Source organism: Leopardus geoffroyi, chromosome B4 (genome assembly GCF_018350155.1).
Source record: "Leopardus geoffroyi isolate Oge1 chromosome B4, O.geoffroyi_Oge1_pat1.0, whole genome shotgun sequence".
In the NCBI taxonomy this organism is placed as follows: domain Eukaryota; kingdom Metazoa; phylum Chordata; class Mammalia; order Carnivora; family Felidae; genus Leopardus; species Leopardus geoffroyi.
The window spans coordinates 68955028-68968327 of NC_059341.1; the positions used below are offsets into that span (position 1 = coordinate 68955028).

Below are 13300 nucleotides of genomic sequence, written 5' to 3' on the forward strand. Positions count from 1 at the left end.
GGTGTTTCATAAATAGTGTGGAAAGAATGAATAATTAAAAAGGATCATCCAGCTATGTCTATATGATTATTTTATAATCTTCAAAGGAAATAAAACAAATTTCTTGATCTTTGAACAGCACGCAAAAACTGATATCTGATTAAAGTGCACAAATGTTCACATATGCCCTCTTATATGTGTTTCAAAAATAAATACTTATTAAATACGTATTGTTTAATTGAATTGAAGTGCATTTAAAAATAATTCTCTTCTATTGTTTCTAGGAATAGGGGCCTAAATTATTTTGGTAGGAATCACTCCTCAGTTTAAATACTGATATGACGACCTACAGTTAGTGATTCTCCCCTGTTATTTGAAAAATAGAATGTCAAGGTTATATCCTGCTCTTTCTTCTGTACGGTATCTCAACCTGAACAGCAGCGATTAAGAGATACAAGATCATTAGCCTCATTCTTCAATCATGGGTGGGTCTCTTGTCAGAAGACAGTAAGAAATTTTATTCTTGAGCCTTGAGGCTTTATTCTTGAGCCTTTATTCTCAGCCTTGAGGTTGGTGAGGTAGTATAAATACCTGCTCTTTTACATGTAAGACATACAGATATTGTGGAGCAAGAAGCAGCTGCTTTAGAGAGAATGGCTACAAATGGAGCTTCAGAAAGCAGAGTGGCCGTAGCAGTGAATCCTTGGTATTAGACATGGCCATCTCTACAGAGGAATAAAGTCATACAGAGGAGAGCTGACAGCCCAGGAAGTCTTTAAAACTCCCAGTGTAAGTTGAGTGCATGTTTCCATCTGGTATGGTTTCTTCCCAGGTTTCATTCTCTTGCAAGTCTGTGGGAGAGCAAAAGGGAAAGTTCTGTCTTGCTGGCATGGGAATTTTTTTCCTGCTGTCAAAGACTTATTCAATCCTATTTTGGATTGTTAGATATGATTCACAAGGAAGGTATCATGAAACACATTACTTTGACGTAGTCCAGCTCTCTCAGATCAGTTTGAACGGCTGTTGGGCTGCAAGAGAAGTTAATAGTACGTTTCAGTCATGTCATTATAGTCCCACAAGTCTCATTTAATAGTAAGAAAACTTCTAGGTATTAGTCAAAGCAATATGTCAAAATGCCTTATTCATTATGATGTGGTAAAGTAAATCAGATGTAGACATACAGGATATTCAATTCTCACCCAGACCAAAAGCCACAACAAAGTACAGTGCAGACATAATTTTAAGAGATGAGTTATTGAACGTTAAATGTTAGTTATCTTCTGATTTTTAGTGTGCACCGCTTAAAGATGTGGTCTAATGAATTCAGAACACATTTGATTGTTGTCTGTGAGTGTTGGAAATATTTTGACTTTCACTTAATACACTTACTACAATAGTTTTTGAACTATAGTTTTTGTAGTATGCCTACAAATTACCTGGGAAGCTTGATTGAAAAGTAGATACCTGGGTTATTCCCACAGAGACTCTAATTATTCTTGGGAGTTTTTCAGAAATCTATTTTATTAACAAGTACATCCAAATACTGTTAAGGTAGCTGGCCCCTAGACCATGTTTTGGGAAGTACCATTTTAGCATTTTGAAAAATATGTTGATCATGAATATACAAAAAAACTTTTTTTTGCAATCTAGAGCTAGGATAAATTCTAAGTATCTTTCAAAAAATAAACAATAAAGAGTAAAGGGTTTAAATCTTTCTAGAATAGAAGGAGTCACATGCTGGCTCTGTGTATCTTTGGGCAATCCACATGATCTTGATAACTCTGTTCGTCTCTCAAAATCTTAGACATTTGGTAGTGTCAGAGGAGATGATATATAGATTAATGATTTGTAAAATTTTTAGCACCAATCCTTGGTATTGCTCCTTTATGGTTTCCAGTAGCTGAGGTGACCTTGTTACTGTCAACACTCGTACTCATTGGCTCCATTCAGTTGCTTCCACTATTCTTTATAACACAGGAAGAATCAATTCTGCTTCCCAGTATCCTTCCTAACTGGTCCTAAAACCTACCTGCTGTGTTTCACCTCTCACTTGATATCCCTCTCTTTTTTTTTTAATTTAGTAACAGTTCTTTGCCAAATGTAGCACTGTATTCAAAGTAGAGTAAAACATGTGTTTGCCCTTGAATAACAAAGTGATCCATATTGATACACTGATAGGAAAGAGGTGGAGTGGAATTCATAAATATACGTTTGAGTTTTAAATCTTTCTTGATGAAATAGCTCCTCCCTTGTTCATTGACTGAACTGGTAATTTATGGAATTACTTACGAAACCATGTTGTCTGATTTGCTCATGATTACTGTCTCCATTTTCCAATAGCATCTCACTTTTGTAATTTCAAGCAAAATAACGGGCACAATTGACAGTATGTCATGTTGGGGGATTAGTTTGGAATCATCAGGACCCTTCTGCATTTTCTCAAATGTCAAGAGCTACACATTTTCTCAAATGTCCTAAAATGTGGAACAAAATATATGTAGGACTTTCTGTTTACTACCTGAAAGTGATGGTTTCCTGAAATTGTCTCAGTGATAAGCATGACTGCATCATTAGTCTTATATGACATCGTTAGCTTAAATTTGCCTGTGAAAACATATGTGCTATAAATATCACAAACAGGGGTTGTACTATTTTTAAATTCCTCTGCATGTCTTACATAATTTTAAAAATAAATGTATAATTAATCATAAAATCTAAAAATGTGAGGAGTCAATTGTTCTGTTAAATGCAAGCTATACTGTCAGTCCTCAATTAATATACACATCTTCAAAATGCCTTCAGATATTTTTTTCCTCAGCAGCCCCTAAGACATACTTCACAATCTGATGATGTCATATTTATTGAAATGTTTTAAAATATATTTTATCACTTCGGTCTTTACATATACTTCATACACAGTCAAGTGGTGGACTGTTTCAAGGACTAAGAAGATTGCAATCTAAAGAATATTATGCTGTACCTACTAGTTGAACAATGTATGGCCCTGTTCTGAAAAAGGATACTGTTTATAATCAGTTTCAGAAAATGGGGTGTTTTTCTCGAGTCTGTGCTGTTATTCTTTGGCTTAGACAGCAAGTTCTTCATAAACTTTTACTAAGTATATTTGATCATAGCAGTAAGCTGCTAAAATATTGTTAATGACTGCAGAAAAACTAGTGAACTGAGGTAATAATAATTTGATGATAGAGTTTAAAGAAGTCAGTGTGAGACTGGAGAAGAACATCTGAAATATGCAATTATTCAGCTAGAGGGAGATGTGTTACCTATGTTTAAATTACATTTCATAATCTGAAAATTAGAATATTGATATGAAGATTTTTTTAGTATTTATTTTTGAGAGAGAGAGAGAGAGTGTGAGCAGTGGAGGGACAGAGAAAGAGGCAGACACAGAATCCGAAGCAGGTTCCATGCTCTAAGCTGTCAGCACAGAGCCCAACACAGGCTCGAACTCACAAACTGCAAGATCATGACCTGAGCCAAAGCCAGATGCTTAACCGACTGAGCCACCCACGCGCCGCAATATGAAGATGTTTAATGGGCTTAACATTTAAATATATAATATCCCCTCTCTAAAGGGGTAGCCCTTTTTCTAAGATCAAAAACTAATTTTATTTCTGGGAAATTTAACTTACTCCACTTTAATATTTACTTTTATTATGTACACATGTTGTAGGGCTTTTACTTGCATACACACACATACATACATTAGTACTCACAATAATCCTGTGAAGAAGGAGCTTGGATGTCCACTTACAGACTGGGTGATGACCCCTTGGGAAGATCCAACTTCAGCTCAGGTCATGATCTCACAGCTCGTGTGTTCGAGACCCGCGTCAGAGCCTGGAACCTGCTTCTGATTCTGTGTCTGTATCCCTCTCTCTCTCTGCCCCTCTCCTGATTGAGTGCTCTCTCTCTCTCAAAAATAAATAAAAACATTAAAAAAATTAAAATGTAGAGTAGAAGACATTGGTATATTTTCACCTAGACTAATCCATGTTCAACTCCAATAAGCTTCCTCTTACTATTTTCTAGAAATAGTACTTTATAGCAAATGTTTTTCTGAACCAGAGCAGAACAATGAGCACCATAAGTAAATATTCTTTTTAACATGGCCTTTCATGAGCTGTGTTAAGAATAGATCAGGATAGACCCCTGATATTCCCACAAATCTCTTTTTTCTTTCTAAAATAGAGATGTGACCATTTGATTATATGTATTATTTATCAATACTCCTAAGATCTTGTTTTCTACCAATGTAAATGATTATATAACCATCAGTGCAATGAAATATTAGTTGTTTTGGCCTTAATGAAACATCCTTTGATTCTATAGCAAAACTAAATAATTTTCAAATAATAGTTAGTGCCCAAATGCTCACCACTAATGTATCGCTGAAGCTTTTAAATAGCTTATGTGTGTTAGCCTAAGCCAGAACTAAACAAAAGAGCTAGATGGTGTCTGTCTGGCAGAAAAATGAATATCTAGATATGGACCAAATTTCTCAAAGGAGAACTCTTGCATTGTCTAACATAGAAAGGAAGAGGTAGGGGAAAAGACAAGTGTAGGAAAAAAGAAGGAAAAGGACGGAAGGGAGAAACATGCCGCCTTGTGTTGTCTCATTGTAATGTGTTTTTGTTTTAATGTGACTAAGAGATTTAGTGAAGGATGCTGGAGAAAAGAAGTGGAAAAGAAGTTGAATTCCCTGGGAAATTCAAAAGAAGTTAAATTCCCTGGGCTCCAGCAGTCACTAGACACCTAGAGATCTGTGATGGTTTGCGGGATGCCGCATCTGCAGGACTGGCTGGGAGGCCTCGCCCTGCCCTCGTAGAGTAGAGAGGCCACAGGGCTCTGAAAGCCAGCAAGTTCCGGTGCACAGCGCTGCCTCGGGCACAGGAATGCATCCCTGGTTCCTGCTTTTGGTCGTTATGTATTTTCAGCTTATGGGAAGTAAAATGTCTGCTCCCATAAGTGACACATCTTTGTCAGAGTTGTTTGTTTTCTTCCTCCGTCGCTTCATTTGCTGCAAGGCGTTCGGGCCTGTGGGGGCTGGGGAGCGAGCTGTGAATTACTCGATGGTATGTCCTCCAGAGCGAAGTAAGAAGAGCGGCCTCTTCTGAGTTAGCAGAAATGGGCCCATCCTCACTGCCTCTCTCCTCTGCAGCACTGCTGAGCGGATGTGATCAGAGAGTCACAAATAATAAGATAACTGGTAACACAATGGAACAAATCACTAGCAGAAAACAAATGTGTGAACAAGATGTGAAGGCTGCTCTTATATTTGAACAGCAAGAAACTCATTAAATGAAATAAATTACATGTTGTCAGGCTGATGACTCACTGTCCTATTGAAATAGGCAATATTTTGGAGTGAAGGAAAAGATAATGTGGTATGACACAGAGAGGCTCAAAATAATGAAAAACTTTTCCTTCTGACTAGAATGTGCATATTCATATCGGAAGACAGAGACTTCCAACACTTAATAAAGTACATATTAAAAATGCTTTAAAATATTGCTAGTTAGAATACCCTCTTCTAGACTCTATTTATAAGCAACAATAATCCCTAACAGAGAAAAGAGCTCTAATAGGAGACAGTCCTTTTTTTTTTTTTTTTTTTTTTTTTTTTTTAGTATATATATAATTTATCGTCAAGTTAGCTAACATACAGTGTATACAGTGTGATCTTGGCTTCGGGAGTAGATTCCCATGATTAATCATTTACTTACAAGACCCAGTGCTCATCCCAACAAATGCTCTCCTTGATGCCCATAACTGTTTTTCCCTCCTTCCTACCCGCCCCCCGTCCCCCCACCATCAATCCTCAGTTTGTTCTCTGTATTTAAGTGTCTCTTATGGTTTGCCTAGGAGACATTCCTTGTTACTATTTTTCATCATCCTACCCTCATTTTAAGGAATTAAAGTTAAATTTCACTTTGTTTATGGCAAGTGCTTTGGAATAGTTATGGAATGGTCCATTCATTCCTTCATTTATTCATTAAATGTATATGGGGAGACTTCTATGTGCCAGGCATTATAAAAGCAACAATGAATAAGAATCATGTTCCCTAACCTGGTGGGTCTATGGCCTGGTAGAATAATAAGTTAATATTTATTAAACACTTTCATCATAAATATTTCACATGTACAATGTTATGTAACTCTTACAACAGTCTTATGAAATAGTCATTCTTTCCATTTTACATATGAGGAAAACGAGGGTTGGAGATTGAGTAACTTGTCGCAAGCTACAAGCTAAAGAATGGGTGAGAAAAGGTGAACTCATAGCAACAGAGAGTAGAATGGAGGCTATCAGATGCTGGGGTGTGGGAAAGGGGAGGTAAAAAAAATCAAGAGGACTGTTGGGTGTCAGGGTCTTAGAGGAGGAGGTCTTGGGGGATTATTGTATAATAGGCACAGAGTTACAGTCTTGAAAGATGTAAAGAGTTACGGTGATAGATGGTGGTGTTGGTTGTGTAACTTAATGTAAGTTATGTGTATTTTACCACAATAAAAAAAAAAACAAAAAAACAAGACCTTGTCATTAATGAGGAAACTTTTCATAACAGGTGCCCAGGTTCTTTGTACGATGTGCTGTTTGTGAAAACTTTGCCAAAATGAAGATTCTATTACAAAAAATCATGAAATTCATTATTTAGTACATTAGTAATTTATCACTAACTGAAAAAAAAATTTTTAATTTATTTGTTGGGAGAGAAAGTGTGAAAGAGAGAGAGAGCGAGCGAGCATGTGCATAAGTGGGGGAGGGGCAGACAGAAAGTGAGAGAGAGAATCCCAAGCAGACTCCATGACACCCAATACAGGGCTTGAACTCACAAACCATGACCTGAACCGAAATCAAGAGTTGCACACTTAACCAACTGAGCACTTGTAGTAACTTTTAAAAGAGAAACAAATAACCACAAAATCTTATATGTTTGGCGTATTCAACCATTAGACTTGAATTATGGCCCAGTTCTAATAGCCAAATCTACTAGCATAATTAATTTTGGGAAAATATAATAAGGGTAATGTGTTTTTGTTAGAACATAGGCACTCATATAGATAAATCTTTAGCAGTTTTTCATTTTTTTAAACATTTTTTCATTTCTGAGAAACAGAACATTAATGGGGGGAGGGGCAGAGTCCGAGAGGGAGACACAGAATCCAAAGCAGGCTCCACATGCTGAGCTGTCAGCACAGAGCCCAATGCAGGGCTCGAACTCACGAACCATGAGATCATGACCTGAGCTGAAATAGGACACGACCATCTGAGCCACCCAGGTGACCCTACTGTAGCAGTTTTGAATAACTGAGAAAACCCCACTCTGGTTTTAAAAATTGATGAATGACATCAGCTTTCGTTTTACAGCAAGTTTTGATTAACATTTTCTGACAGAGGAAGTGAGGAAAGCTCTTAGTTGGTGACTTCCCTGGACAGTACGATATCCACATGTGGCAGGAGATAAGATGAGTTCTAATTACACAGGGTGCATGCTCCTATTCATCCCTTTCTAAAGAGAGAAATTTAATGGACCTAAATCATAATTTAATTTAATCAGTTTATATTAATATGTCCGCCCAAAGTTATATGGGGACTTCCTGAATTTTTGAAACATCTGAGATTGAATTTATGTTTCTTTTGAGATTCTAGTTATATGGCAAATAAAATATATTTTTATCATAAAAACTGGGTGAGCCAAAATTCCAGCAAGATCTGGCTGAATTCCCCTTGTTCTGTTTTGACTCTGCCTTGCCATAGTTTCCCACATAGTGTGGTTGTTATATAAGAAGGCAATGTCAAATGATATTCCAGACCTAGAAAATTCTTATGTATTTTACCTCCAATTTTCTGAAATCACTTGCTCTGTGTGGGCACAGCTAATCCTCCTTTAGACCAGCTCTCCTTTCCTAGACTACTTTTAAAGTTAATGAGATAAATAGACCAAAATCTCGCTGACATACTTCATCTGAATTATAAACATCAGGAAAACGTTCACAGAAATTGTTCTTCATTCTTTGCCTCGATTCACCTGATTCTTTTTCTGTCTGGTCAGTGCTGGTTCCTCTACCCTCAATACCAAACTGCTGCACCATCCCTGGCTCTTAAAGTTGAACATCTGTGAGAATTATTAAGAGTTCGCAAATCATAACGGTTTATTAATAGGTAAATTAGAGCTAGTTAAAATACAATAATTCCCACCACATTGAAGTGTAATGCTTTATAATCTGTAAAATTTTTGCAGTATATTATCTAAGTTAATATTTACAAAAAAAGAAGTGATTGACACAACAGTTTTGGCATAGTTTATCTGTTTGCCTTTTCTACATTCCTTTTCTTCTTTTCTTCTCTCTTTTCTTTTCTTTTCTTTTCCTTTCTTTTCTTTTCTTTTCTTTTTGTTTTTAAAGTGAGCTCCATGCCCAGCATGGGGCTTGAACTCATGACCCTGAGATGAAGACTCTCATGCTTGACCAACTAAGCTAGCCAGACGCCCCTACCTTCCTTTTCATGAAGAGAATTCATCCTGATTAGTGTACAGAACTCTGTGAGAAGAAATAAGATCTTGATCAAGCAGATCAAGAAAATGCTCAAATGTAAATTTTTTAGACAAGCTTTGCAAGATGTAAGCAATGTGTACAGGTTTCAATAATTTCATTTAGGTCTATCTTTAAATACTAATGATACTGTACATCATAGAAATGAATAGCTAGAAATCTTTCCATAGATCATTTAATTGATTTCCCCGATTCCTGAAGGAATATTCTCTTTTTCTCTCTGCTTAGTAAAATAAATAAAATTAAATTAAAAGTCCAGAAAGTACGATTTATACAAACTTGTAGTTCTCACTTTCTCACCTACATCCAAGAGAAAGAAATTGGTTATAAATTGATCCTGGTATTTCAAAATTAACTGTTGATATTTTTACTTAAGCAAGTGTATTTTAAACATTTCCTGATGCTAATTTGACCCATTTCCACTATATTTTCTGTTTTTATGTTTCTCTAAAAGTTGAGATTTCACCTCAACTTTTTCTTGAAATAATTGATTCTTGATTGATTTTTCAGTGCAGAATAATCTACATACCAAAAGAGAAAAATGGGTTTATCCTGGTCCATGTAGTACCAATAAATATTTTTACCTGTCTCTGGAAATGCTAGAATTCTGGCACATCAGGGTGGGGGTGGTGGAGGGGGGTGGTGCTAAATATGATCTTAAAATTCATCACAACTGAAAAAAATAAGTAGAATCCTATGGGTTTTTTTTTTTTTACATGTCTTTATGATGTAAGCAATTAGTACCATTTTGGCTTTGCTACTTAAGAAAATGTTTAAATATATTTCTATATTGAACATCATAACATTCGATGTTTTCTTTTCAGTATTGTTTTCAGGCTCTGTGTTAATTTAGATTTTACATTCAACTCTAGGTCATGAGAGTTTCCAACGTTATTATACATTGTTTGAAAACGTGATTTAATATCTTCCGAAGTTGGAATTACTGTAGTATCCCAACTGAAGGGTCTCTTTTTAGTGCCCTGAACCATGTTGCTCTCCAGGAGAGAGCTCTCAAGGAGAGCAGAAAGAATTGCTTGGGTTCTGATGTCACCCAATGACTCAAATCTAAGAGTGTAATACCTCCACCTTGATGCTCTCGCTGCCACAGTCAGATCCATTCTCACCATAATGTATTTTACGATGCTTTTAATTAAAGTAATTAACGTGTTTTCAAGTTTAATAGCATTTAGGTCCAAACAACTGTTCCGTCACACTGATTTTTGTACACATCTGTGTGCCCACTGAATTGTGAACTTCTTATGGGCAAGTCAACTAAGTCTTTTCTGATTCCTCTATCTATATGCTTACTCACAGAGATGGATTTGGCACAAAGCTAAATAAGCTTAAGTTGTGGTATACAGCCTTCACCAAGCTATCCCCAGCACCTCCTGGATGGATCCTCCCCAGTGTTTTCACATGATCCTAAGTTTTTGCAAAATTTATAAAAGCAAGGTATTTTAATTAGACTACTGCATAGTTCTGTGGTTTAGTTTACATTAGTAATTTTTGTCGTCTTGTTCTTAAATACAGCTTTCCAACTTTTAAAGATTTGGCCCCACAAAACTTAGATTCTCCCTTGCTGACACATAAGTTTTAATTTGCCTTTTTTTTGAATGAATAATAAAGGAGAGGGTGATGGATGAGTGTGTTATTAATCAACACATTCCATTAATCAACACATTCCACATAGTATTTGGAAATTAGCATTACTGGCAAAAAATGTTCCACAAGCCACCAAACAGGTAATCCTAACATATCACTTTTGTATAATGTCTATGAATTTCCAAAACTCGCATACAGACATATCTTTAATTGAATCTTCCTACCAGCCCTTCGCTTAAATTTGATCTTCAATTAAATTGGTCAATATCAAAATGTTTACTACTGTGCTATTTATAGGAAAAGTACTGTTATGCTCAATGGTTATAGTTAAAATTGAGTGATTTGCTCATGTTTGTACAGTGTTAAGACTGGGAGGCAGCTGATAACCCTCTGATACCAAGTGCACTCATTTCATACAACATGGTGCTTACGAATGTATTTAAATAAACTAAAACTTATTCTATAAACAAGAAAGCTAAAATAAAATAGAATTGATAATATTGTTGACCTCAAATGATGAACATTCACTTTCCCTTTTTTTCCCCTTATCCTATCTTTTTCTTTCCTTTCCTTTTCTTTCTCTTCTGTTTTGGATGTAGGTGTTTACTATCCAACTGTCATAAAGCTAAAGCTTTTTTGAAAAATCAAAACTAACTTCTGCACCTAAGATGAAAATGTGGTTGCTGGTCAGTCACCTTGTGATAATATCTTTTACAACCTGCTTATCAGGTAAGAAGTATCCTTTGCATATTCTCCATAAATTATGTCAATGTAATCAGTATGTGTGTATTCACCTTATTAAATCTGGTGCATGAAGTTAGTATTCATATTTTTTGACATCTGTGTCAGACAAGTAAATTAATACATATTAAGGCCGACCCTACTTTCCTTTTTATTTTCAATTAAAATGCCACAAGATTAAATCAATCTTATGTAGTAGTGTGCTGCTTAATGTTTAAAATGTGGATCTCTGGGAGAGAAAAGTGTCCCTGCTGCATAACATTTATCAATGGCTGGGGACTAAATATTACCGCTATACCCAATCTTGACAAATTGACATAATTTTATGTGCCATTGGAAAAGATATACAACAGCTCACCATTATATAGTATTTTCACCGCAAGGATACAGTACCTTAAGTAACCTCAATTGCGTAAATAAAAGTAAAAGGTAGTAAAATAATTAGAGTAATGGGCTTTAAGCATTTGTTACTTTTGTTTTTAATGAATTGATTTGTAACTTAATATTCAATTCCTATTACTGGCTGGTGTTGTGAAAGACAATTTTATTTTATTTTTTTTTTTTAATTTTTTTTTTTCAACGTTTATTTATTTTTGGGACAGAGAGAGACAGAGCATGAACAGGGGAGGGGCAGAGAGAGAGGGAGACACAGAATCGGAAACAGGCTCCAGGCTCTGAGCCATCAGCCCAGAGCCCGACGCGGGGCTCGAACTCACGGACCGCGAGATCGTGACCTGGCTGAAGTCGGACGCTTAACCGACTGCGCCACCCAGGCGCCCCGTGAAAGACAATTTTAAAATAATCTACAGTGTGTTCAAGGACATTAAAAACAACAAAGCAGTTTTGAAAGTGCTGTAGTTTTAGGAGAGATACTATACCTCTGTCTTTCAAAGACAACTACAAAGGATTCAGAAATATTTCCTACAAGGAGAGGGGCATTATATTTTTATCTGAAAGCAACATGTTTTCTAACAATCCATTTTTCTAATACCTTCATTTCATTGCCTTAACTCAGTAAATACTTGTTTGGTTATTATTGAGTGTAAGACTCAGGTGGAAATTATTTTTCATTTATCAGTCCCCATTTTTGTTTTAATGATGAACCTGCTAGACATCCTACTGTACTTTTTCTTTATTGTTAAGGAAGTAAAAATGCTATTTTATTTTGGGGACTAGTTTTTATTATGATGACTTCAGAATCCATAAAATATAATAATTCCATCAGTGCTTGAGAATTTTAATGATGTTGCTATAATGACAGGAATTACACACACACACACAATTACATGCATATTTATATACATATTATACAAATAAATAAAATTTTGTGGTAGGATTATTTTGGCTAAGTCTTATTTGTATGAATAAAATGAAGGAATAACCTTATTAGTACTGAAAATTTGTCCTAATTCTATTGACCACAAATTTTAATGCAACTATAAAATGCAAAGAGATGAAACAAATAGTTGCTAACATGTGAAGATACATCAACCATAAGAAAGGGCCAATAATGTCATTTTATTAACTAGTATGAGTTACTTGAGTAATGTTTCAAACCACAGCTTGAAAAGCTTCTTTGGGATTAAAATTGCTTTTTCTTTTATTTTTAGAGTTTACATGGTACAGAAGATATGGTCATGGAGGTAAGTTGAAAAAAGAATAAATTTTTTAAATAACTTTTCCAAATGAACCATATTTTATCTCTAAGCAATTAAATCTATAAACTTAATGGCAAATAAATGTTAGATAACTTGGAGATTCTATAAGATAGTTTATCTGGGGTCATAAAACAACTTGTTTGATTGCCAAAATGAATGAATGGATACGCCACAAACAAATATGCTATTGGATTATTATAGCAGATTGAAAATATATTCTAGGTGGCCTTTAGTTTTTCCTAATGCTTTGTAACAATTTGATGCCATGAAGTTTTGAAGCAATATTTTAAATATTGTAAACACCTAACTTACTTTTGAAATCCTCTTGCTTTGTTGAGAGAAAAAGAACTCTCAACAAGTTCTTTAACTTGTTAAAGTTAATGACATTGGAACCTTAAGATACAGTTTAGTTAGGACCCCAAAGATGGTGCAGAGTTTATTGTTTATAATTTAGTAAGTATAACTAGTGATTCTGCTAATTTAGATTCTACTTCAACCACTGAACATTTCTGGCCAGAAATAGAGGCAGTGGTATACTGGAGAAGACAGAATCTAGAGTAAGACCAACTTGGATTTGCATATTCAACCTGGTATTCACTAGAGATTGTGATCTTGTGCAAATTATTGAACTTTTATGAGCTTTGACTTTCCCATGTATAAAAATCACATGGTTCTTGTAAAGACTAAAAAAGAATGTGGTGATAGATTCTAGCATAGTGATCTTACATGATAGGTGCTCAGTGAAC

General features: G+C 35.4%; 1 protein-coding gene across 4 annotated transcripts in view; it reads left to right on the forward strand.

Annotated features, from left to right (window-relative positions):
• The window catches only part of CNTN1 (contactin 1), a 365054-nt gene that overhangs the window by 177133 nt on the left and 174621 nt on the right, over window positions 1-13300 (forward strand). For all 4 annotated transcript variants that reach the window (XM_045466117.1, XM_045466116.1, XM_045466115.1 and 1 more), the window contains 2 exons: window positions 10755-10884; window positions 12507-12539. In XM_045466117.1, coding sequence (XP_045322073.1) covers window positions 10824-10884; window positions 12507-12539 — 94 coding nt within the window. In that variant the 5' untranslated portion in view covers window positions 10755-10823. The remainder of the gene's footprint in view (window positions 1-10754; window positions 10885-12506; window positions 12540-13300) is intronic.